The sequence below is a fragment of the Amblyraja radiata genome, chromosome 34 (assembly GCF_010909765.2).
Source record: "Amblyraja radiata isolate CabotCenter1 chromosome 34, sAmbRad1.1.pri, whole genome shotgun sequence".
NCBI lineage: Eukaryota > Metazoa > Chordata > Chondrichthyes > Rajiformes > Rajidae > Amblyraja > Amblyraja radiata.
In genome coordinates this window covers 12,185,405-12,213,068 of record NC_045989.1, presented here as the reverse complement: position 1 = coordinate 12,213,068, position 27,664 = coordinate 12,185,405, and the positions used below count along the sequence as shown (strand labels likewise).

The 27,664-nt window shown below is 41.4% G+C and overlaps 1 protein-coding gene across 3 annotated transcripts in view; it reads left to right on the top strand.

The window, feature by feature from the left end:
* Positions 1-22,900, top strand: part of uaca (uveal autoantigen with coiled-coil domains and ankyrin repeats) — a 118,033-nt gene extending 95,133 nt beyond the window's left edge. For all 3 annotated transcript variants that reach the window (XM_033050358.1, XM_033050361.1, XM_033050360.1), the window contains 7 exons: positions 889-987; positions 6,906-6,954; positions 8,510-8,562; positions 9,808-12,519; positions 14,767-14,916; positions 18,696-18,761; positions 20,926-22,900. In XM_033050358.1, coding sequence (XP_032906249.1) covers positions 889-987; positions 6,906-6,954; positions 8,510-8,562; positions 9,808-12,519; positions 14,767-14,916; positions 18,696-18,761; positions 20,926-20,997 — 3,201 coding nt within the window. In that variant the 3' untranslated portion in view covers positions 20,998-22,900. The remainder of the gene's footprint in view (positions 1-888; positions 988-6,905; positions 6,955-8,509; positions 8,563-9,807; positions 12,520-14,766; positions 14,917-18,695; positions 18,762-20,925) is intronic.
* The last annotated feature ends 4,764 nt before the right edge of the window (positions 22,901-27,664 follow it).

The window sequence follows — 27,664 nt, the reverse complement described above, 5'->3', positions numbered from 1 at the left end:
CCCTTCTCATCTAATGTAATTTAAAGTTGTGCCTTGGATTTGTTTCCTAATATTTCTTCCTGGATTTCTAATTTTCAGGCTGAATTGCCCATCCTTTATGCTGCCTGATTCTCCAAGTTATATAGAATATTCATCAATCAGTGCAGTTTTGTGGTTCAGTCCAGCAATGCAGCAATTTAAATTGATCAATATATTGACTGGACACTTTATACATTACAAAGCACTTTCTGAAATGAGGAATCCTGTTCTATCACAGCATTTTTTTAGCTCCTTTTTTGATGGGGGGGGGTTAATCGACATAATCTACTGTGTTGGTCACAAGATTGTGTTGTAAATTGAGATTAAAATTTTTAAAAAGCTTTAATCCCATTTGAATAATCTTTGCTGAAATGTTAGATTGCCCCCAATGCTGCAACTGAACGTTTGTAACATCAGTGTGGGGTGTTAACATTTTGACATACACAACATCCTGAACTCTTTCTCCCCTGATCTGTCCCCTGCTGCCTCCCTTGCCAGGACTGCTATATCAAGATGGATATGAGCTTAATGTTAGGTGAGGAACATGCTTAAGAGACCTCCAGTCTTCTGCTCCCAAATCCCTAACTGGTTCTGCTCAGCAAAGGTATCAGGAAGAAGGAGTGGGTATGATTTCGAGGTGAACGACAGCCATGGTCCCATGAAATAGTGCAGCAGATTCAAAGGGCTGAATGTTCCTGTTTTCGATGTTTACAAGTCGCAGCTTTGAGTGGGTCATCAGTTGATCCCCTCACCATTTTTTTTTTTACGCAAGAATGTTATGCACCAATGCCGCTAGTAAAATCGGGCACTGAATCGGAGTGCCTGTGGAATTGTTTAATTTAAAGTATTGTGCTCTGTCCAATCTAACAGAAACAGCAACTGAAAACCCTGTTGATGGCAAGAGAACGAGAGCAACACAACAATTCGAAGATGCTGGAGAACCTGAAAGCAAAACTTAAAACATACGAGGTGCGTGGATGACATTTCAGGGCAAAGAATAAATCACTAAACTGTGATCCAAACACACTGCTTCGTCCATCATTGCTAATATATTCTGTATCCCATTCAATCCAGCCACCAGCCATTATTGGTCAGTATTTAGAGCACAGACAGGCTATTCATTTAACAAAATGGGTTTGTGCTAATATTGACACTCCACCACAAACCTCTCAGTGCTCCTTGTCGCATTCACATTAACGTATACTTTTTTCTTTCTTGGGTATTTATCCGATTTCCCCCTAATTCTGTTAAGCTGTGTACTGTTCAGCAAATTCCACCTTCTCACTCCTGTAAAAAAAATCTTGAATGCTTTATTAGCGATTTTTATTATTCATGCCTTTTGCTCTGTAAGTAGAAACATCTTCACATCTACTTGATTGAATTATTTCCTATCCTTGAAGCCCTCCGTTAGGCCACTCCTGTTGAGAATTGATCCTTTGTGTTTAATCTTTAACACACATTCATACCTTTTGTCATTCAAAAAGTGATGAGAAAGAATGCATTGAGTAGCTGAAATACAAGCACTGGTGCTGTTTGTGGAAGCTGATTCAACTGTATAGTTCAAAATGGAGTTAGATAGGTGTCTGAAAGGAAATAATCTTTGATGCCAAGGGATTGGGACTCGCTGGATTTCCCTCGCATGGAGTTGGTATGGTCTTGGAACAGAAGAACATAGGCCACTTGGCCCCTCAAGCCTACCCTGTCATTCAACATCAAGGCTGGTCAGTTCCAGACCTCGATTTTTCTGCTGCGCTTATTCCTTGCGCTCAATACCTGATCTTTTTAAAAAATATCAACAACTTTGTTTTCAAACACACCTAATGATCTCACCTCCACATCCCTGCAAGGAAGAGAATTCCAGAGATTCATCATCTTCTGCAAGAGGTTCCTGTGTACCTTGGGTTTAAATGACTGCTCCCTCACCCAGTAACTGTGTCCCCTCATTTGAAATTCTCTCCCTTCCATAAATAAGGGGACTAAACTGCACTGTTTGCCAGTTGTGGCCTGATCAGTACCCTGTACAATTACAACAATATTCCTTTTTTAAACAGCAATCCTCTCGCAAAAAAGGGCAGTAAGTAATTTGCCTTCTTAACCACTTGCTGTATCTGTCTGCACAAGATTAGCGATTCATGCACAAGAATGCCTGGATCCCTCTGCTCCCTGCAGTCATTCTAATTGAGACAGTTTGCTCTTAAGAGGAATCTGAAGGCAGACTGTTATCTCGAATCTCAAAGTGCATAACCTCATTTTCCCAAACTGAATTCCTTTTGCCAATAATTCACTGACAGCTCCAATATCCAAGTACTGTTGCAGAATTGTAATATTCTCATTGCAACATGCCCTCCCACATACTTTAAATATCTTGCACTCTGTCCTACTTGCAGGTCAGTAATGACAATTTCAAAGAATTGAGGGCTAAGATCTGGTCTCAGGAACACTGCACTAGTTGCAGCCTTCGACTGAAAATGGTGTATATATTCTGATGCTCGTATGTGATAACCCTATCTGGTGATAGGAGCTTTGATGTGGTATCTTGTGAAATTCCTTTTGACATACCCATTGCACTAAAAACGGAGAAATAGAGGCCGGAGTAGGCCATCAAACCTGCCCCATTGTTTAATATCATAGCTAATCTATGCTAGCCTCAATTCATCTGTGCTATTTCTCTTTCTTACATTCCTTGCTCTTTCAAATATTAATCCACCTCCACTTTAAACACTTCTAATGATCCGGCTTCTGCCACTCGGTGGGACAGAGAACTCCAGAGGTTCACCACCATCTGAGAGAAGAAATGTCCATAAGTCTCAGTTTTAAATGTCCTGCCCCTTATCTTGCAGTTGTGTCCCTTGTTTGAGTCTTTCCATTGGTGTAAACATCCCAGCATCTAACCTGAGAAGCACCTTTAAGGTCATGGATCTTTGAATAAGGCCATCCCTCATTCTTCGAGACTGCAAGTAATACGAAACCAACTATTTACTTTATCTGGTTGGGACAAGCCTCTCATCCCAAAGATTGCCCCGGTGAAGCTCCTTTGCACTGCCATGTCTTTTTTTTTTTTTGCTAAGAGGATCAAAACTATGCACAGTGTTCTAGGTCAGGTCTCACCAATCCTGTACAATTACAACAAACCCTCTTTTTAAACACCAGCCCCTGTGCAATGGAAGTAAAATTGCCATTTGCTGTCCTAACTACTTATTGTATTTGTGATTCATGCACTAGAATGCCTAGATCCCTCCATACCACGACGAACTGTACACTGCAAGGGCCAGGAAGAGAGTGGGTAAGATCATCTCTGACCCCCTCTCATCCTGGCCACAAACGCTTTGAAGCACTTCCCTCTGGAAGGTGACTCCGGACTGTCAAAGCCGCCACAGCCAGACATTTTTTCCATGAGCAGTAGCTCTACTCAACAACCAAAACTCCTTTTGCTCTGGTATTTTACTTCATTCTTCACATGTTTAAATTATAATATTTTATTTTTAATTTTCTACTGTATATCGTGTTGTTACTTGCGAGCAAAGCACCAAGGCAAATTCCTTGTATGTGTACATATTTGGCTAATAACATTTATTCAATTCAATTTGCGCTCTCCATTTAGATTGCAATCTGCCTTTTGATTTCTCTTCCAAAGTTCATGACCTGGCACTTCCACAGATTAATCTCCCTTTGCCTGTATTTTACCCAGACGCTTGATCCATGTACATCCCATTGCAGAATTTTAGTTTCCTGACCCCAACCTGCCCTTACTCACATTTTCAAATTATCAGTAGGTTTTCTTCTATCATCTCCACTTGTTACATCCTTCTGTGCTCTTAACTATCTGTGACTTATGCAACCTATTTTATGAATAGGCCTTTAATTTAGACCACCCCACTTTAATGAGTGCATATTCAAACAAAATTTGAGTACAAAGCTCTTGGGTTACATCAGTGGAGTGGTAGCAGAGAACAAAATTATACTCTTATTCTAATGTGATTGAAATCCCACCGGGGCAATTTCAATTCTGTTATGATCTCAATAAATTGTCTGAGAAAAAGAGTTAATATCAGGAACGATATCTTTCAAATGGAATTCCATTAAAAGCTCATCTCTAAACTTCTCTGGGGAAGAAAATCTTCAATTTTTGGCTTATCTGTAATATAGGCGATCATAAATCCAGAGCAAGGTGTGTGTGACCCTTAAGAGCCTGTCCCACTAACGCGACTTTTCAGCGACTGTCTTCAACCTTCAAGCTCGAGGGCACTCCCCTGAAGAACCTCGAGCTGGATCGACCGTCAGCGATGAAACCGCCAGCCAGATCGACCGTCCACACATACACACGCCCCACACACATACACACGCCCCATACACACACACACGCCCCACACACGCCCCACACACACCACACACACACACACACCACACACACACACACACACACACACATACACACACACACACACACACCGCAAAGGTGGGGGCCAGGGAAAGCGGGGGAGCGCTGTCTGAAATTCACACCCGCGATGAACAGCAAGGTAAATGACGGCTGGCACAGTAACGGCAAGTCCTATAGAGAGCGCGTAGAGGGGGGGAGAAGGGGGGAAGAAGGAGTGGAGACACTTTTAAGAAGCCAATCTTTTAATAAAGTTTAGCGGGCATTTAACATTACCGGTCAGTTTATTTACCTTTTTTTTCTCAACGAGCTTTACCAACGACTACCTTTGATTAGCTTTGATTGCCTTCGATTACCTACGATAGCATTATGATCTACTATGACCTACCTCGACTAAATCTACGAGAAAAAAAATATCGATTTTTTTTTTTTTCCCCCTTTTTTTCCCCCATTGCGACTTTTTTTTTCTCGCGGGCATTTTTCAGCATGTTGAACAAAACGCAGCGACCTAGCTGAGGCCTCGAGTATGCGGGGACTACTCTCAAGCATGAAGGAGAGTTACAAAGACCTCCTTGGACCTCGTGTCGACCATGCTGCGAGTATGAGTCAAGGGCAAACTCTTCTAAACTTGCGAATTAGGTCACCGCAGTGGGACAGGCTCTTTATTTTTTCATACAGTAAGATAGCATTCTGCTCGGTTTAGGAATAATTGGTAAATACTGGCTTGCTAACAGACCCGAGGTTTTGGGCAAAGTAGTACATCTGGAAGAATTTGAGGCAGGTGATAATATCATTAACTGCAACGATGAAATTGTCTGGAATTAGCAGAGTGCAGATATCTTGGAGCTTGTAGGGCTGTAGAAGATAAAGCAGATTTGGAAGGACGAAGCCATGGAGACTTCACAGTTTATAATGTTAAGATATTTAACGAGAAACTAAATGAGGCATCCCTAATACTCTGGTTAAAAATTGGTAATGAACTGGTTCCCCTGGAGAAGCCTACATGGTCAACTCTTACTGTCTTCAGGACAACCATGGTTGAATCTATTCACACACCCTTTCCCCAGCAATCATAATGCAGTTCATTAACAAAAAATCCTAACTCTTAGGTGTTAAATCAACTATTCAACCAATATCAGTTGGCATCGGCAGAAATTACAAGCTTTTGTTACCCTGTGTGTAGAAATGCTTCTGAAATTCATCGCAGAATTTTCCAGTCAATGACCCCCTTGTCTCAAATTCCAGTGAAATAATTGTTATTACACCTATTATTTCCCCCTTCAAAATGCAGGAAGTAAACAATTTTCAAAATGCAGGAAGTAAACAATGGGACAGTCAATCTGATTGCCACAGGATGATGGATATCATTCAGTTGTGGCTGTTTCTGTTTTTGTGTCCCTCTGAGCCATATTCCAGATGTCTACATTCTTCTGCAGTGCAATTACAGTACAGATACAGAAAAAAAGTCAAAATTAATTTGTCTGGTTCTGTTGATGCCTCCAAGTTACGTATTTGAAATAGTCATGTTCTGAATCAGGTCTTCAATCTCTCTTTTAGTTGATAATGTTGACTGAGTTACAGAGTGAGTGCAATCCACAATACATTCCAATCTCTCTGCACGCCATGCCCAAACTCTTTCTTATTAACTTTCAACTCCTTCAAAGATTGTGTGGTATGTTTTGCTGGCTTGAATTTATTTTTCATTAATTTTGAGATTGTTTTTGAAGCAGAGGATAAAACTGTTTTCCCATTATTTGGGTGCTCTTTCTCTGACATTGTGGTCCTGTTAAAGAACACCATTATTTTCCCAATGATGTGGTTTAATTAATTAATTAATTAATCGTAAGCAGACACGAAACTGGATGGAGCTGTACCTCATTGATCCTTTAAGATCTACACCAGGGCAGCCTGGATCCTGGAGATAGACACAAAATGCTGGAGTAACTCAACAGGACAGGCGGCAAATCTGGAGCGAAGGGATGGGTGACGTTTCAGGTCGAGTCTCTTCTTCGTGTCCAAAGAACGTTCTCGACCCAAAACGTCACCCATTCCTTCTCTCCAGAGATGCTGCCTGTCTCTCTGAGTTACTCCAGCATTTTTTCTATCTTTGGTTTAAATCAGCATCAGCAGTTTCTTCCTATACACTGGTTCCTGGAAATCTAGGTTCTCACAGCACTTTGCTTCTCCATTCTTGACCTCTGTACAATCACAAGTTTAGTCCCTCTGTAATTAGCAATGATGCCTTTAGCTTTCAAGACTTTACAGTCTGTGATTCCCTTTGTAAATCCCCCCTTCTCTTTCAAGATGTTCATTCAAACATTGCTTTGACCAAGCATTTGATCTGTCTGAATACCACTTCTTGTGACAACCTCTTTTTATTCATTGGATAAAAAGCTGTAATAACCAAACATTGCACATTATAATTATGCTGACTTGCTGTATCAATACTAGTTGCTGGTGGAGCTTCCCATTTACTCTCAATGAACCTTGTGTGTTGATGTTATGATTGCAGGCTGGGCATCTATATGAACAGATGACAGCTGGAATCCAGTCAGTAAAGGGTAAGTACAAATATTTTTTAATTCTGACTTTGATATTTTGCACCCATGAATTTACATTTTTGGAATGGTCAGCAAAAAAATGCATTGCCGAATGGTGACGCCCTCATTATAGTGACTAGACAGATTTGCATGGATCAAAGTTTAATTTTTGTGTAATTTGATTTGTATTGCATTTATCAGATGTAAATTGATAAATGTGTGACATAAAATTGAACGGTGATCTTACCTTGGGATGCAATGCTGTGAATATCTCTAAGAACTTTTGCAATTATTCATGTTGCTCTCGGGAGCTCCAATGAATGCAGTATTTTAAGTGATTTTTTTTAGTTCCTTGGCTGTGAGTGGTTAATTCATTAGTAATTGTGGTATTTCAAGATCTTGCTGTTTTTATGGCTGCAAAGCCTGTGTATTTTACCCTTATTGCATTGAGCAAACAATCTTGGCTTTGATTAGGTTTTTTTTTAAGTGGACAGATTCCTGATTACTTCTTTGTCTTGGGTAGATGTAATGCACTTCAATTGTTTGCATGTTGAGCTTGTGCTGTCCCATTGCAGCTGAACTGTGAAATAGGAAGCAATCTAAAATAATGAAAGCATTTCTCTCAAGGCAGCTGCTGGCACTCAAATCTATCCTTCAATCAGAAAGGGCATTCAGATTTGTCAATTTCTGTAGTGAAAATCTTTTCACAAGCATGTGAAATGTGTTAATTAGCAGGGTTTATATGTAAATTATTTATCCTTTGGCATACATTAATGAATCAGATGCTTTGTGTTGGAAGGTGCTTTCCCATTTTAAGGAATGCTGAGTGTTCACAGATGTAAAGTCAATTTTGCTCTATCCTAACAGTGCACCTAAATTCTCATCTCCGATGCACTACCTGTATGCTTTCAGTCAGAAGGCCCGTGTGGTTCCTCCATGTGAAATTTGTGCTGAATGCAATACAACATGTAGAATGTGGCCATTTGTCTCATTGAACACATGCTGGTTTCCTTGAAGCATAATCTGGCTAATCCTACTTCCCAGCCTTATCGCAAATCCCTTGTTTTTTGTTTCCTTCGTGGATTGATCAGATTCCCTTTCTGAAAACTAATTAAAGCTGCTCTCATTGACAAACCCCACTGAGGAGAGAGGGTATTGCTGATATCACCTCATATCTCAAAGAAACCAGTTATATTTGGCTGCTGTAAATGGTGCTCTCTAAACACCAGTTATATAGAGCAGAACTCTGATAACACCCAGAAATGGATTTAAATTTCCCCAAGCATGATCTCTAGATGACAAAGAGTCATGTCCCATCTTCAGGTCCCTATTCCAGAGATCAAGAGATCCATCTTCAGGTCCCTATTCCAGTTCCAAGCCAAGCTCTCAATTATCTTGTAGCGTATTTAGTGATGTGCATAATTTATTTTTTCATTCCTTTGAGGTGCGAAGAAAATCATATTGCAAATCCAATTATGGAATGAACTGAGTGTAAAATTGCCAAATATAATTAAAAATGTGTAAACACACTTTGTAATAAATATTTGTTTTCTGTTTCATTTTTTTCTGAAACAAGTGAAAGAAGAACTAGCTCTTAAGGAGCTTAACCTTTCGGGCATGGAATCACAAGTAAGTTACTTTTTTTAAATCCTGCTTGACGTGGTGTATAAAAATAATTGGATAGCTGGACCCATTTTTCTTCCAGTATAGTGTGGACAACAGGTAAAAAGACCCTTTGGTGTATTGGTCATGCTGACCTCAAAAACATCCGTTATACTCATCCTATCTATCTCGTGTATCCCTATCACCGCCTCTGGAAAATTGACAGATGAATGGGAAGAAGGGTCCCGACCTTAAATGTCACCTGTCTATTTCCTTCCATGGATGCTGCATGACCTGCTGAGTTCCTTCCTCATATTGCCTGGTTTTGATATGTTGAATAGACGGAGGAGGGTTGTAGAACTAGAGAAATCAAAGGCACAGAAGCCAAAGGTTGGTACAGTGTCACAGCTGGTACAGCCGCTGCCTCACGGCACCAGAGACCCTAGTTCAATCCTGACTTTGGGTGCCTGTCTGTCTGGAGTTCAGCACATTCTCCCTGTAACTACATGAGTTTCCTCCGGGTGCTTTGGTTTCCCACACATTGCAAAGACATCTGGGTTTGTCAGTTAATTGGCCTCTGTATATTGCCCCTAATGTGTAGTGAGTGGATTAAGTGGGATAACATTGAACTAGTGACAATGGGTGATCGATGGTCACGTGGACTCGGCAGGCCAAATGGCCTGTTCCCATGCTGTATCTTTAAACTAAGAAGCATTCCATTTTGGAGATGTTTCAAGGGTTTTAATACAATTTCTTATGTAGGTGCCCTCCATAAGCAGGCAGCTTTATTTTATACATATAGATTAGGCCAACAACATTATTAGAAACAGGTAGATATTTTGCCAAAATGTTGGTTATTACCAACAATAGGATTAGTAATTATTATAGGATTAGTATTTATTATAGTGTACTGAAACACAGTGGAAACTTTTTTGTCAAATCATGCTATACCTGAGTACTATCAAGCCATGCACAAGTATGAAGCAATGAGAGAAAATACCGAGCGCAGAATGTATTGTTACAGCATTATGGCGTTGCAGTTACAGAGAAACTGCAGATTAAAAAGTGCAAGGTTTGCAATGAGGTAAGTTGGGAGATTGGGTCCAGTTGGTTGAGGTCTATAGATCACGATAGTTTGCTTCAAATTGATGAAATAGCATTTAGGATCACGGCACCATTTGTCAAATAATTTCACAAAATTACCACGCGTTTTGGATATTTCATTCAACTTGTTATGCTGTAGTAATGGCTTTCTAAATATTTTTATTTCAGCATTCTTCCAAATCGGCTGTTGGGTCAAGTGATATGTTGCTGATTGATCACGGCATGCCTGGTACATATGAAAACGTGAAGGATCTGGAGATGATGAGGAGGTGGTTTGAGACGGCAAAGAAGGAGAAGGGCAGTCTCCAGCAGGAGCTAGTGAGCAGGAATAAGCAGTGTGATGTCCTGAGAGATGAGTGCAATCGTGTGAAGCAGGAATCGGATGAGCAGATTAGACAGCTGGAGGATGCGTTGAATGATGTGCAGAAGCGAATGTTTGAGTCGGAAGGTAAAGTGAAGATCCTACAAGCGCATGTTAATGCCCTGAAGGATCACCTTTCAAAGCAGGGCTCAGCGGGAAGCAACAGGATGGCGGAAGAACTTAAAAATCAGCTGAGAGAAGTGAAATCGAAATACGAGGAAGCTGTGGGTAATGTGGAGAGGTTGGAGCACCAAATTAAACTGGGTGCTTTATCGATCGAGGAACCGGTTGCGGCACTGGATGTGGAGCAGCACATGAAGGAGGTGAAAGAGCTGCAGAAGGCTTTGAGCGCGGCGGAGACAAGGAAGCAGGAGGCAGAGAAAAGGGTCAGTGCAGTTGAAGGTGAACTGAAGAGCGTGAAGGCAAAGCTGTCGCAGTGCGTGCAGGCAGAGGAGTTCGAGAACATGAGGAACTCGTTCCTCAGTACGTTGGAAGAGAAGGAGAAGCAGGTGGCGTCGGCGGGGAATAAGTACGAGAGAGCGCAGGTGGAAGTTGTTCAATTGCAGAAGGACTTGGAGCGAGAGCGAGCCCAGATAACGGCATGTGTGAAGATTGAGCAGTATCAGTTGCTGAAGGGAAAGTTGGAGAACCAGAGTGGTATCCTTACTGATGTTATGCAGAAGCATCAGAAGGTGCAGAAGGAAAATGAAGCTATTAAACTGGAGAACGGTACTATCAAAGCTGAGCTGGAAGACTTCAAACACAAACTTAAAACACATTACGTACCTTTGAAGATGCATGACGAAATGAAATCTTCATTGAACCAGGCAGTTCGAGATCTGAACAAGCAAATTTCTGAGGTTTCACAAAGGCACAAGGACGCTTTGAGAGAAGCAGAAGGGTTAAGACTTGAGAAGAACACAATAAGTGAAAACCTAAATCATGTGAAGTCTCTATACGTTCCTCCAGAGAAACACAAAGAGGAGATAATAGCGCTGAATTCCATCTTGGGCAGCTCGAAGAAGGAACTGGATGAACTCAACAAGAAGTATGGCCAGGCACAACAAGAGACTGAGGATGTACTCAAAGAAATCGTTGCCGTGAAAGAATCATTGAAGAATCAATATGTGCCCTTGGAAAAGCACGAAGAACTAAGAACCCACCTGAGCACGACTTCAGAGAAAGCTGCGATCGAGCTGTCGACTGTGATGCAGAAATGCAATGCAGTACAAGACGAATTGGCAAAGTGTGAGCAGGAAAATAAGGATCTGAAAGACCAGCTGGCTGAACTGAGCAATGAAGTGCAGAGAGACTACGTAAGTCTTCAGCAGCATGAAGAAATGAAGGCTGCCTGGAACAGAAAAGAGGAGGGACTTCAAAAGCAGGTTGAACACACTCAATTGAATTACAAGGAGATTCAGGAGCAGGTTGTGGCATTGAACAAGGAAAAGGAAAGCCAGGTGAACAGATTTCGAACACTGCAAGAATCCATCAAGTCACAGTTTATTCCCATTGAAAATTACAAGGAAAACCAGAATGCAGTTAATGCCATGGTGAATAACCTGAAGAATCAATTGTCAGAGAAAACTCAGCAATGTTCTGTGTTTCAAGGGAAAACCGATCGATACAAGGGAGAGACAGAAGAGCTGATGAAAAAGGTTACACAGTTGGAGGGAAATCTGGAATACCATTACATTTCCAAAGCCATGTATGAAGAAATGGAAAGCAAGTTCGTCAGTGGTATGGAAGAAAAGGATGAGCAAGTGGAAGAAGTGAAGAAGAGGATCGTGGATTCTGAATTACAGAATGAAAGGTCACAGGCAGAGAATGCCAGGCTGCAGTTGGCTGCCCAAGTGTTGGAAGAGAAAATAAGGTTAGAATACATTCCCGTTGAGGAGCTTGAAAGCATGAAAACATTGCTGAGCAGCAGAGTTGCTGAGCTGCAGCAGGAAAAAGAACAAGCGAAGGACTCTTTGGAGCAGGAGGAAGAGAAAGTAGCCACTCTCCTCCTCCAGTTGGATGATCAGAGGAAAGATTATCTACTACTTCAGCAGCACAATGAGTTGAAAGAGAAGATGGAAGAAGATATTGTAGGGCTGAAGAACCAGATGAATGAGAGGGAGGAAGAAATGAAAGGGAAAGTTTTAGAGATTTCCAAGCTACACGTGGATACGGAAGCAATGTCGAGAACAATAACAGAACTGGAGGCAAGGCAAGTATTGGACTTGTCAGAGCACAAAAGGGTGAAGACCTCTTTAGAAGCACAGATACACTCATTAAATGAAAACCTGGCCAAGTTGAAGGAGAAGCACGAGCAAATGTCTACTGAAGTGTTGCGTGCCAAAGAGAAAGAACTATCAGCTAAAGATGAAAAGGAGACCTTTCAATCGAAAACATTCAGCTTTGAACAGGAAATTAAAGAGCTGAAAAATAAATATGATGAATCCATGACAACAATCTGTGATTTGCAGAAAAGTATTCAGGAATCTGCCAAGCAAATTGAGGCCAAGGATAACAAGGTAATATTGAAGGAAATTGCCTTGTTATTGGCAATGACATCTGGGCACTGTGTGTGTTTCTTTGTTTTCATTTCTCAGACTGTCAAAGATAAATGTAAAATTATTAGCTAATCCAGTAAGAAGTTTGGGGCAAACATCTATACACAAAGTTTGTTGAAAATCTGGTATTTGCTTGGTAGAGTGAGTTGGGGAAATAAGTGAGGGAAAGGGAAGTGAGGGTGCGCTGAGAGTAGCATGAACTCAATGGGCCAAATGGCCGCATCCTCTGTTATGAGGAAATCTGAAACGTGAGAGATGCTGAAGCTCCACTCTAGAATGAAATGACTGGTAATTGATTGATTATGATTATACCTTTAATAATCCTTTACAGGAAATTACAGTGCCACGACAGCTTCAAGACAGACATAACACCACACATTTCCTCAAATAGCTTCCATACTTAACAAGTTAAAATACAAGTTAAAATACAATGAATGAAAAAAAGTGCAGTTATTTATGCGCATTATATAACCTTATAGCAGCTGGTATACAAGACTTCCTATGTCTCTCAGTTTTGCACATTGGTGCAATCAGTCTCTGACTGAAGATGCTGCTCTTGATCACCTTCAGGGCATGGAGTGGGTGAGATCAATTATTGAGAGGATGGGTTTCAAGGTGTTTTATTGTGGGCTCCAGTAAATCTATAGAGCGGCATGGTGGCACAGTCACTTTCAGGGGCAGTCTGTACGGAGTTTGTATGTTCTCCCTGTGAAGGCATGGGTTTTCCCCGGGTGCTCTGGTTTCTTCCCACACAGCAAAGACATACAGGTTTGTCTGTTATTTGGCTTTGGTAAAAATTGTAAATTGTCCCTAGTGTGTAGGAGGGTGTTAGTGTACGGGGATTGCAGGTCGGTGCGGACTCTGTGGGCAACAGAGGTCCTGTTTCTGCACTCTATCTCAAAACTAAACTAAGCTGAGATATTTTAATTTACAGTTCTTTAAAAATATATAAAATGATGAAATGGATCATTTGCATTTTTTTTTTGTTCCTCCTGCAAGACCTAGCTACTCTGGAGTCAAAATCTAATATTAGAGAGGCAGTTCACAGGATGGAATATTGAACCATTACATTGCCTCTGGTTCAGTGGTGATATTTCCAAGAGCAGAGGTGTTTTCCTCAATGCTGCAACAGACAACAGAATCACTTGAAGAACAAAAACATCACTGACCAGTGGCACTTTCTTATAGAAACAAAGTGGCAGATGCTAGTTTATATCAAAGATAGAACACAGTGCTGGAGTATCTCAGTGGGTCAGGCAGCATCACTGGAGAGAAAGGTGGCGTTTAGGGTTGGGACCCTTCTTCAGGCTCCCAACCCAAAGCGTCACCTATCCTTTTTCTCCAGAGATGCTGCCTGACCCGCTGAGTCACTCCAGCACTCTGTCTATCATTGGCACTTTCTTGTTTGAAAAAACTTACTGGGGCAAATTGTCTGATGCGTTTACATTACAATTGCTGTGAACACCTTTAGAAAATACTAATTATCGAAAAGGTGGTGCAGAAATGAAATCTTATTTGCAGAAGATTGTTTCAGAAACCTTAGCTTACATTTGATCGTAAATCCATCATGCCTACAGTAAAGCTCCAATAATTCCCGCTCTGACGTTTTGGAAATCCTGATTGTCTGGTATCTCACCCAGTAATGTTTGCTGCACTCCCTTATGACTTGCATGGGTTCGAGACTCTGCATGGGTTCTCATGCATCCTTTAATCTTGCCATGTTCCCAGGGAAATTAATTCTTTTAAGATTGTGTAATGTACCAACATTTTCCAAAACAAATTCAAGTTGTGTTGGGGTGGTAATAAGAGACAATGGATTATGGATGTTGGAATCTGGAACAAAAGATGAACTGCTGGAGGAATTCAGTAGGTTAGGCAACATCTGTAAACACTTTGGGTCGAGACTCTGCATGGGTCCTGATGGGGTGTCTTGACCCAAATCGTCGACTGTCCCTTTGCCTGATCTGCTGCGTTCCTCCAGCAGTGTGATTTTTGCCTGATGTTAATTCTGATCATTCAGTCGTCTGAAAAAGTTCCGCTATCACCAGAAGTGCAGAATGTGCAGATTGTTGAAGTTTTACCGCATCATGTCTATCCTGCCTTGCGTTGTGACGACTTGCTGTGTGACTTGACCAACTGCGACTGTTGAAGGAAGTGGTGTGTGAATTGACCAAGTTGTACATTTTCTTCCCCCTCTCCTCTGGATAGATTACAGAGCTGTTAACTGACGTGGAGAGGCTGAAGCAAGCACTGAATGGCCTGTCACAGCTTTCCTACTCTGCCAATAACCCCAAGAGACCGAGCCAGCAAATGGAGGCACTCCAGAACCAGATCAAAAACCTGGAGCAACAGCTGGCTGTAAGTTGACCATAATTAATACACATGATATATCCATATCTTAAACATGCACGTATTGTCACTGTACCCCCGCTGTGCTCGCAGCAATTGTGTTTTTTCAACATGTTGGAAATAATTAGTTTTTTCTTTCAAAGTGTGAGCTAGAAGGTTAATGGTGAGATGGAGGCGAGTGAGTTTCTGTTTAATCATAACTTGGCACATATTCATTCCATCCTACTTGGTAACCCTTCCTAGCTCGCTGATGAATTAATATTTTTCACGATGAATGTGACCTTTCACTGCAACAAAACATAGATGACTGCAACTGTTGACAGAGGTGCCTCGTCTCCTGTGGTGGGAATTAAGAATGGGCAGGAAATTTTGATCTTAGATAATGCTCACATCCATAAAATACATTCTTAGAAGTTAATCTACCTGGCTCTCCTGTCTGGTTCAGTTTTAACCAGTGTTAAAGAGTGTCAAGAGTTTGCAGTTTTGTGGGCAAGTGAGGCCTTAACATTGAGGTAATTTAAGTATAAAGATCTTGCACATAATATATTGTTTAAAAGAAAAAGTACTTGATGTATTAACTGCATGGCTATGGAGTGAAAATCCTTAGGACAACCAAAACACTTTAATAGAAGTGAACAGAGAGGACATTGCGGTGAGTTGATGGTGCAGATACCTCTATTCAAAAAGGTTAACGTCAGATTCTTATAACCGTTGGATTGCCTCCCATGGAGGGACCTTCTGGCTGATGGCAGGCAGAAAATAAACCCATAGTGGATTTGCAAGTGTGTTAGAACAGCTAATGGTTATCTGGTGCCCGTTGACCTCAAGTTGTTTTGGTACAGCAAACTGCAGTAGGGTTGGACAACAGTCTCACAGGGGGTTCTAAAGAAAGTACTTTGTACAGCGATTCTTTGAATACCACGGTTGTACACTTTGTCCAAAACTCAGCTAGGCTGTGTCATACCCGCAGCAACTCCCATTCACTCATCACCCCTAAGATTATAAACAGCCCTAGCTTCCAGCAAACAATGCCTTGATTTACCTACATTTTTAAATCCTTTCATGTTCTCGGTCTTCCCTACGTCTGTAGTCTCTTCTAACTCGACAACCCTTCCAGGGGATTGCTGTTCCCCCAATCTGAGCCTTTCAATTATCCCTGGTTTAATTGCTCCATCATTGCCAGTCCTTCCTTCTGTTGCCTGGATCCTGAGCTCTGGCATTTTCTCCTCAACCCTCCCATCTTTGTCCCTCTTTCTGCCGCTTTGACCAAGCAATTCTTCATCCAATTTAATTACCATCTAAACAAGTTGGAAATTCATAGCTATGAACAACATGTTCACCAGTTTGCGAGACCTTTGATTAAGAGTAACAATCTAAAAGGTTGAGCTAAATTGCTTACTTTATATGCTAACTGAAGCTTCAATTAATGACAACGAGCTGTCTCCGTTTTGTTCTGGTTATTTAAGATGCAAGAATACAGTAGAAATACTAAACTTTAGTTTGCCTGATTCATAGTGTTACAGTTCAAATATCAAGTTAAATATGTGTGCATGTCTAGAGCAGTCAGGAGCAATGAATCTTTAGTTTGCACGTTACTGTTCTTGCCGTGCCAAAGGAATGCTAAATGTTCATGCTGAATATTAGAACATCAGAACATAAAACAGTAGAGCACAGGAACAGGGCATTCGGCCCACAACATCTGTGCCGAACATGATGCCAAAACCAACAATTATCTGCTGCACATATTCCATATCTCTTCATTCCTTGAATATCCATGTGCTGTTCAGAAGTCTCAAATGCCACTGTCATACCTGCCTCACCAATACCCCTGGCAGCACATTCCAGGCTCACTTCACGCTCAGTGTGAAACAAAAAACTTGCCTCGCACTTCATCCGTCTCACCTTAAAGCTATGCCCTCTAGTATTTTATTTTTTTCATCCTGGGGGAAAAGGTTCCGACTGTCTATTCTGCATGTCACCAAATACTCCAGCAAACTTCCATGGATGCCCTGTGGAAAGTATCCTGTCTGGTTGCTGGCTCAGCAATTCCAATGCACAGGAATGCAAGAAGCTGCAGAGAGTGGTGGACTCGGCCCCGTCATCTTGGCACAACTCTTCCCACCATCAAGAACGTCTACATGAGACGCTAACTCAAAAATGCTGCAAGTATCATCAATGATCCCACCATCGGGCCGGGCCATGCCCTCTTCTCTATCGGGCAGGAGGGACAGAAACCTGGCGTCCCACACCGCCAGGTTCAAGAACAGATACTTTCCTACAACCATCAGGTTCTGCACAACCCTAATCCTAACTTGGCAACAGAACACTACGGACCACATCTTGCCCCACCATGGACATGTTTTCTATTTTTTGCACTCGTGTCTTGTTTTTGCAATCTTTGTTTTTTCACTCTCTTATTTATCTTATTTTTTGTGTTGTCTGAGTCAATGTGCTTTTGATGCTGCTGCACGCTGGAAGATTTTCATTGCATTCGTACCACATAATAATAAATTTAAATTGTATGGGAACAGCTCCAGTGAAGTTCCATTCAAGCAGTGAAGGCAACTCAACGTGTATTTTAGCTTTACAAGGAAGCAGCTGCAACATAAAAGGGACTTGTGGGCCATGCAGGATTGTTGACCGATCTGACAACTCCAAGCCTTCATAACTGTCATTGTCCCTTCCTGTAGAATTTCCCCGTTTTGGGTAATAGTTCTATAACGAGAAGGTTTAGTGCACCATAGTAAATCAGAGTTTGGGGCTGTTGGAATTATAGGATGCGATGCTACATGATGTCCAGTGTTGCCTGAATCAATGGAAACATGGCACCATTTGGAAAAATAAACACAAGAACTATGTCTGGACAGTTGTAACAATCTCACCCCTTGCAACAATATATAAAGTGCTTGTGTTTTGCTGGCAGCAGTCCCACTGCTTCCTCCATGTTAGTACTGCTGACACAGTATGCATAGTACTGACCTTTGGTGTTTGGCTTACTTGGCGCTTCTCTTTTAAACTGAGTCTTTGCAATCACCCCAGAAATCCACCAGTTTGGCCAGTGATCGAATCATATAACAGTGTGACCGAGGCCATTCAGCCCAAATCCAAGATGGTCAAAAATGGACATGAAACAATTCTCACTGCTGAGTAAAACAAAGCGCTGGGTAACTCAGCGAGTCAAGCAGCATCTCTGGAGAACATGGACAAATGATATTTAGGTCGGAACCCTTCTTCAGACGGGTTGGGACCCTTCTTCAGACGGGTCGGGACATTTCTTCAGACGCCACTAATTAGTTCTTGGTTAATAGCTCTGCAGCTTAATCTGCTCATCTGCTCATCCAGAGTTTATTTTTTTTAAACACAGTGAGTTACTTCTAAACTGAAAAGGGTTCCTAACCCAAACGTCACCTATCCATGTTCTTTAGGGATGTTGCGTGACCTGCTGAGTTACTTTAGCACTGTGTCATTTGAGCAAGAAAACTATTTCATTTCAAGTTGGAGCGAGCTGTAGGAGTGGTGAGAACAAAGAATGTCTGTGTTAGGGTGGGGACTGCAGTCACCTGGATCTCCACCCTGTCACAGACATTCTCTTGTTCCCAATGGAATGTGTTTTTCTCACTTTCCTGATTCTGATGAAGGAATATTCACTTGTATTGTTTACTGTTTCTCTCTTCACAGATGCTGCCTGACCTGTTGAGCATGTGTCGCATTCTCTGTTTATTTTTAAATCCTATTGAATTTTAATTTTCCGCAGTTTTGATCCCCCATCTTTTCTGATATTCCCACAGGATGCTGACAGGCAACACCGTGAGGTCATTGCAATTTATCGGACACACCTCCTGAATGCTGCACAGGTATGTAGGACAATGTTGATAGAATCTGTACGGAGTTTGTAATTTCTTCCTGTGTCCGCTTGGGTTTTCCCCGGGTGCTCCGTTTTCCTCACATATTCCAAAGACAGACAGGATTGTAGGTTAATTGGCTTTGGTAAAAATTGTAAATCGTTCCTAGTGTGTAGAATAGTACTAGTGTAAGGGGATTACAGGTTCGTGGGCTGATGGTCTGTTTCCGCACTGTATCTCTAAACTTAACTAAACCATTTGACAAGATGGGAACTAGGAGTCATGTAGGGCTATAACCTACTGACTGGTGCTTATTGTGGTACCTTCTGCAGGTTGGATGTTAACTGGACCAGATGGGTCTCCAATTGCCCATTGTCCACCTTCCAATTGACCGCTTAGTTATTTTCTGTTGCCGGGAGACTTTCTGATGGAGATGGTTCTTTTTTCCTGACTAAATCACTTCCTTCCAATAGACAATAGGTGCAGGAGTAGGCCCTTCGAGCCAGCACCGACCGGCATTCAATGTGATCATGGCTGATCATCCCCAATCAGTACCCCGTTCCTGCCTTCTCCCCATATCCCCTGACTCTGCTATTTTTAAGAGCCCTATCTAGCTCTCTCATGAAAGCATCCAGAGAACCTGCCTCCACCGCCGTCTGAGGCAGAGAATTCCACAGAATTCAGTGTCTGGAATGCTTCCAATTTTATGAAACCTTTCACAAACTTTAGTGAAGTTTTCAGCAAGGTTAATGAATGTTATTATGAACAGTAATCTATTCAATAAATATGTTTCATGGATTACTCATCCTTTTAATATTTAACTGACATAAAAATTCATCAGATGCTCACACCATGTGCATTTAATTTTCACAAAAATATTAATGGGATGCAGACATCTCTGGCAGTGCCAGCATTTGGTGTCATTCTCTAATTTACTCTCCCTGAGCTGAGAAGACAGGGAAGATTCAACAACAGTTGTCATCTTTAGTCTCTTGTAGCCCGGACTGGGGAAGGACGGCTGGTTTCTCTCTCTATATATAATTTCATTGAGCCAGATAGGGGTCTTTGCTGGAACGGTCCCGATCTGATACGTCACCCCCAGAGATGCTCTCCAGAGGTGCTGCCTGACCCGTTAAATTAATCCAGCTATTATTTTTGTTTACAACAGTACGGTAGTTTCACTTCATTGTACTGAGCGGATCTTCATGGTGTTCTGTGTGAGGGGCAGATAGTTATTTTCTAAATTTTATGACTGTTTTATGACGTTAAACCTTTACATTGTAAGCCCACAGCTGGAGGTTTACAACAATTCCATGCTCCATGTTTTTGCAGTTGTATTAGATACTTGGAGAAGGTGCTGGAGAACCTGAGTTGAATGCCCCTTGTGATGTGGGGTCTGTTTTGTCGGAAGAGTTGGAACTGTCTCTAAAGCAAAGTGAACGTTTGATTATTTAATTTGTTTATTTAATTGAAGGGTAGAGGGGTAGTCTTGATACAATGGGTATGGAGTGTCAAGAAAGTCAGTCAACAGAGGATGTGGATCTAAGAAATTATAAATTGGAGAAATAGGTTTTTTCTACTTGGCAGGCTGGAGCAGATTCAACAGGAAACGTGAATTGGAAAAACTCGAAGGGGAGAAAATGTTATGGGGAAAAGAGCAGGAGAGTGGGATTAATCAAGTAAAAGCCCTGTCCCACTGTACGAGTTCAGTCAAAGAGTTCTCCCGAGTTTGCCCTGATTCGAACTCGGATTTACGGTAATGGCCGCTACTCGGGGCACTCGTGGACATTTTTCAACAAGTTGAAAATCTTCACGAGTCTTCCCGAGCTTACCGCGTTTCCCGAGTACCTGCCGTTAGCGTTACGAGCCGCTAAGAGATGTCCCCGAGCTCCGACGTACCCGCTACGTTCATTCTCCGTGCTTACCACGAGTTTGATTTTTTTTAAAACTCGGGAGAGCTCTTGAATGAACTTGTACAGTGGGACAGGGCCATTACTCTTTCAAAGAGATGGTGTAGTTGCGATGAGCCAATTGTCCACTACTTGTGCTGTTTTGCTCCCTGAATGTGCACCCCTTCTCTTACTAATTCAACTATTTGTTTATTTTATTTCTGACCTTAATAAAATAATGTGTAGAAAAGCCTGATTCAGTCACTTCTCTCTGCATTTCTTGTCAGGGTCACATGGATGAAGATGTGCAAGCTGCTTTGTTGCAGATCATTCGGATGCGGCAAGAGTTTGTCTGCTAGCAGAATCCTGGTACCCAAGTATTTACCGTTGCTGTGTTAAAGGCTGTAACAAGACTACTTGAAGCTGCTGTAGCATTTACCTGGTGGCCTAAACTCTTCATCCTTATAAAAAAAAAAGATCCATTATATTGGAAGAGAAAGTAAAGCCATTTCCAGTTTGCACCCTCTCATGTTGGTTATTTCAGATTTATGTACGAAAGTACAAAGCAGTTCAGCTTATTGGAACAAGAAAAAGTAAATGCTGCAATCTGATACATTTTCATTTGTTGCCATTGCCATTTGATTAATTTTTGTTTTAACTTAAGCCCTGCCTGACCTCGTGGGAAATTTGTTGCCACAAAGATATGCTTAACTTGCGTTTTGGCTCCAGGATTTAAATATCTTAGATTTGCTACACTGTGACATTTACAGAACTGGAAGTGTGAAACGTTGCTATAAAACTCAACATCCTATGGACAGATTTCTTTTAGATGCAATCCTTCTCATGGGACTCCTGGGATTTGTTGGGCTTTGAATCCACGGGAAGATTTCCAGACGAAACAAACTTGAAGCATATTTTTAGTCTCCTTTGATGTACAACATGAGCCGCAAACACATCATAAAAAGATGCATTTTGCTTTTTATGAACCATCGGCTGTGATGGCATTCCTGTGACTACCAACCTTTGGCATTTCAACACACACTTCCCACTTTTTTTTTAATATATATTAGCTGTCAGGAAATTTTTAGTTTGCTCCTCAAAGAATTAATTTATTTCCTTGAGGGAAGGGTAGATCAGAACTCAAGTGTGTCAGAGGTTAAAAAGAGAAAAGCGAGCATAATGTTTGAGGTATCCAGACATGGCCAGACCTTCTGCAGAGAGATGGCGTACTGAATAGTTAACATCTCACCAGAATGAAAGGGTTACTATCTGCAGTACTTGTAGTTTTTTTTTAGGTAATTTTTAATCAACCTCTGATTCCTGTCCGCCTTGTAATACTGTTGTCTTCCACTCCCCAGCCTGTGTGATCAGAGATTGGGTAGCATGGCAACTCTGGTGTGTGCCCCCTGGCAAATGGTCAAGAAAGGAGGGACCATAGACATAGCTCTTGTTGCATTCACACCTAGCGTGTGCATGACCATTACGTTAAGGCCATTGCTATCATTGAAATTAAGTGAAATGGAGCCTCTTCACATTTTGTACCCAGAAGTTAATTTACTGAAGAATTATGATACTATTTCGCCACTGAATTGTAGGGGCCCAATCTTTAAAGCAGAGCAGGATGAGATGGCTACAAACCATTTGGATGGCAAAAATCTTTCTTTTTAAATCCCTGATGCACCCTTTAGTATATTCATGCAAGGTGCTGTACTATGCAATTACCTGTATATTCGTAGAGGGCTAACCCAGTTAAAAGTGAAGGGGTGATGTCAATATTATTTTAAAGTGAATGTGTTATATAAACCTCTACAGCAAAGTCCATGTGATCTAGTTTCAGTGCCTATCTGTAATTCCAGATTGAAGCCAACAGCAGCATAATGTTTCCTTTATAAAGTTACTTGGCTGGCCAAGTCTGATTTATAATTTAACTGTTAATCAAAGTGTTATCTTTTTGCAGCAAGCTGATGTAGTTTGTAGATTTGCATTAGGTTTCTGCTGTACTCTGTTACCTCTTAATTGAGTTAGAAGAACTGTCCATTCTAATAGATTCTTTATAGAACCGAGGTACTGATGTATTTCTCAGCTGGACTGGTTGTGGTATTTTTGTTACTGAATAATATTGGATACCTAGACATCTGTTTAATTTTGACAGTATTCATCACGTTATTCCTCAACCGCATCAAATGGTTGCCTATTTGTAATGTGACTGGAACAAATGTTATGTGAATGAATATTATATATCTAGTTATAGATCTTTCTGTTCATGGTAATTGAGTCTTTTCTTTGAACCTTTGTTACACTGCACCACTGACTATCGCTTTCTTAGTGTACACGGCGATCTCTGCTTGGCGCGGACTCGGTCTGCCAGAGGACCTGTTTCAGAACTGTCTAAAGTGAACATATACCCACCACCCTGTGTGTGGCGAAAGGTGCTCCTCTAAACTGACTCTATCGCTTTCCCGGTACAACCCATCAGGACGGAGTGTCTAACCTAACTAGTACTTACAGTGGAATCTTTCAGGTTAGAAGTTTACTGGATCAAATGGGCCTCCATCACCCCATTGACTACCTTCCAGTTGGCTGCTTTTCAGTAGTTCTGGGAGCCTTTGAGATGAAGGTGGTCCTTTCTCTAGTGATCCAGGTTTGGACAAGATTTATCAGTGCTTTTGGACTGTAGAGTAGTCATGCTGTGATATAACACACAGAAACGCACCCTTTGCGTCAGCTCATTCGTATTGACCAAGGTACCATCCTGAGCTTGTCCCACTGAACTGTGCTTGGCCCATATTGCTTCAAATCTTTCCTATCTGTGTACTTGTCCCAAAGTCTTTTGACGGTCATAGTTGTACCTGCTCTACCACTTCCTCTGGCAACTCGGCAGCACAGTAGTAGAGTTGCCAGAGACCCGGGTTCGATCCTGACTACGGGTGCTGTCTGTCGCTGAATTTATATGTTCTCCCTATAACCACATGGGTTTTCTCCGAGTTCTCCAGTTTCCTCCCATACTCCAAAGACGTGTAGCTTTGTAGGTAAATTGTCCCTTGTGTGTGGGATAGTGCTAGTGTACACGGCGATCTCTGCTTGGTGCGGAATCGGTCTGCCAGAGGCCCTGTTTCAGATCTGTCTAAAGTGAACATATACCCACCAACCTGTGTGTGGAGAAAGGTGCTCCTCAGTTCTTCAATACATTTTTTGCCCTCTTGCCTTAAACCTATGCCCTCTAGTTTAGACTTCCTCACCATGGGGGAAAAAAATCTGTGACCATCCACCTTATCTATACCTTTCTGATTTTATAAGCCTCTGTGTAGTACGGCAAGAGTTGTACAGCAAAATTAGACTCCAGAAAGGGGCAGTGTCTGAGAGTTGGGCAATGGATGGTGAGGGAACATTGTTATTAAATGAAAATTTAAAAAAGATTAAAAAAAATTTTTTAGTATGATTAACTATTGCCTTCAAGTTAATTCCCTACCAACCAATTAATAATTTATTATAAAAATTATTTTTTTAAATCGCAATGAAAGGGTGCGTTTTCTCCTTGTAACTAAAAGCTTTCCTTTCCGGTGCTGATCAGTAAAGGTCTTGCTGTAATATTTTAGTGTCCTTGAGATAGCTTTCTAAACCAAGCCATTACACAGATTATTCAAGGCCCACCTAAAAAATGTTTTCATCTGTTGTGATCAGAAAGAGAAAAATAACTTTAAAATGGAACATTCATTCCCAGAGTGCATAGGCAGTTAATAGTAGCCTGCTGCACTTTCTAAGCTGTCAGAAACCTAAATTAACATGTAATGGTACTATATCACTATTATGTTATAATAACACCAATTAATTTTAAAAGGCAATTTACCGTTTTTGGTTCTTTGGTGCCAATCATTGTGTCATCCAGCTTGTTGAATCGCTGACTTCCAGGTAAAATCGCATTCTGTTTAAAACTATTAGAATATTAAATTTAATATATCTTGTAATACTGTGGTTAACTGCTTTCAGGGGAAGTGAGGAGAATTGTAGAGTGATCGAGTCTGAAGAAGGGCCCCCGACCCAAAATGTCACCTACCCATGTGCTCCTGACCCATTGAGCTACTCCAGCATTTTGACACTTTCAAATATAGAGTGGTTGGCCTCTGCCAGACTGAATAATCCTGTTTCAAATCAACGTGACAGTAAAGAGGCACTGGGTTACTGAGAGTAGATCCATTTTCTTCAGTAAATGAAGATAACACGGCACCAGAAAACCAGGGAGGGCAAAGTAACATTACAGGGCGTCAGATAAATGAGATCTAATATCAGAAAATGAGCTGATTCAACAGTGACCTGTGGGAAGAAACGGGTTGAATAATTAAAAGCTTATCTTCACTTCTGGGTACACTGTATCAATCCCAGTCTAATTTAATCATCTCTCTTTTATTTCACTTTGAACCAACGCAGACTAACAATTACAATTGGATTTGCTTAATGTGGTAAATGGATCGCTCTTCCCATGTCTGGGGAGCACTTACACTGGCACACAGCACCAAACCTTTTCCCCATTTTGTTCACTCTACTGCAAAGACCAAAGGATTTTCCAACACGATGAGATGATTTTCATAGCCTGTGGTTTAACTGTTGTTAACATCAGTTCCAAATATCTTGCTCGTCCACTTTCACCTAGCTTCCTTCCCATTTAATTTTAGATACTTTTGGTTAAAATATTCTCAAAATATTTCCTGTCTGATGTCCATCCTGTATCGGGAAACCCTCCAGGTGGATGGGAATAGAATCCAATGGATAAGTGCTGCCAGAATCCCCAAAAGGTTCTTGACAACACTGCATACTCCCTCTGGTGGGTTTGGGGGTGAATTGATTAATTTATTCAGGCAACTTACCTAATTAGCTCCACTGATTCTGTGCTAGCAATCTAGCTCATCCTGCCCCCACTCTCTCCCTGTAACCCTGCAGAATATTTCCTTTCATGTCCTTGTTCACCTCCTATTTGAATGTTGCAGGCGAATCTGCCTCCTTTCATCACCGGAGTTCATCCCTAATGCTAACCAATGACTGAAAAAGCACATTTTATTCCCTGGGTTACTTTTTGTTGTTATACCAATAGTGATGACACTTTTTTAAAATTCAGCAGTGGGGGGTTTGCCTTTGGTTGGGTGCTGGGAGAAGGAGGGGATGAGGTGGTGTCTCCAATAAGGCATCACCAATGCACATGAGCCCACATGGAGTGTGGCAGCGTAAAACCAGGCTGAGCACTGGGATAAGCTGTAAACAAGGTTATCTGGTCAATGGGTAAATGGGAGTAGTTAGAGAGCAAGGACACAAACAAAGGACATTGACATCCAGCCAAAGGCATCTTTTGTCTGGGCACTTATCAAAAGTGTAGAGTCTCAATTGCAGCGCAGACATGCGTTTAATTAGATTGACCATATACATCTGTCGCTGCAAGAGCAGGATGGATGGGTATTTTGTGGTGAAAGATTTACCGAAATATTTCTAGCACGGCACATGTCACTGCACCTCTTGGAACACTCACCACTTACCAGGAGAACCCCAAATGTACCAACACTCAATGAAGCCGGCTGTTGGGCACCCAGTCACTCGCTCCACTGGCAAGTGTAGCATGAACCGGCAGCAGCAGTGATTTGACACCTAACCCACAAGGGAAGCAGGTGATGGAGAGCAACACCGCATGCAGGATCCCATCATCAATCCTTTATCTGTGTGGAGCTGTTCCATTGGAAGAGCAGCATCGGTTCAAGAAGATGGATCACCATCCTCTTTGCAAGAGCAATCAGAGGTAAGGTATGAATACCGTCCTAAATTGCAGCCACATTCCTGCAATGAATTAACAAAAAATAATTCCTTTATCTGAAATTATTCATACTACATTGGCACAATGCAGTATCCAAAAGGAATTATTCAACTTGTATTGGAATAAATTTTAGACTGAACGCTTTTATCGTCTCCTCTGGGATTGTCTACCATAGATTGACTCCTTATTCACGGAAATATTTCCTTTGGTTAGATGTGACTTTATCACCGATGATCCTCAGATTTCAGTTAATGAACTGCATAATCCCAGACAGTGACTCTGCATTAAAGTGGCAAATGCTTCAAAGAGTCCAATGTTTCTTATTGCTTTGAGTAATGACATTATATCTTTTTAATGCCAGTCCTAATTATGCAAATAATAGTTATTAGACGCAATTCCCTTTGTCCTTTGAAGATAAATATGTTAATGCGACATGCACATAATCAATGTGCAGTTCTTCAATTATTGTACTGTGCCACATCTGAAGCTTTTAAATGTTTATTTGACTTGCCACGATTATGATTCAAGCACACACCTTTTTTCGGCCCCAAGTTAAAATCATTTCAGATTGCTCTGCAGGTCACTAATATGAAAATGTTAATCAATGAAGTGATGCCAAAGAACAAATTAGTTATTTTGAGATCAGTGGAAAATACTGGAGGTTATCATGCTCGATGCAGTTGTGTTTTTAATTAAAAACTTGAGACCAGAATCTATCCTGACTGATCATTTAAAAATTCCAATGGATTCACTGGTCCATTGGCACCGTGGTGGGAGATTGGACATCATCTTACTGAAGGATGGAGTGGATACAAGGGGCTCCCATTTCCTCATGCACGGCAGTCTCTTCTCTCTATTTCTACTGCACAATAACCTCCACGTAACATTCTCCACATTGTTCCTGGCTTCAACTTTCCTTAAAATGAAACTGAACGGCAAGAAACAATGATAATTACAGGGCGAGTGACTTTTAGACTTTAGCGTTGGAGGCAATTCCTTGTTCTCTCAAAATAAAGTTTGTTCAGTGGAGCTAAGCTAATTTTGTGCATCGTTCTCGGCTGCAGGGCAGGGCTTATGCTGTTCAGCAGGTTCACCCACTGTTTGCTCCAAGTTCAGGCACGTTCTGTTCAACAGAATAATCCCATTTTACTATTGCACCTACTGATGCCTGTGTGTGACTTACAGATTCCACAAATGGATTCCTGTCACCCTTGCTCTGCTCGGAATGATTC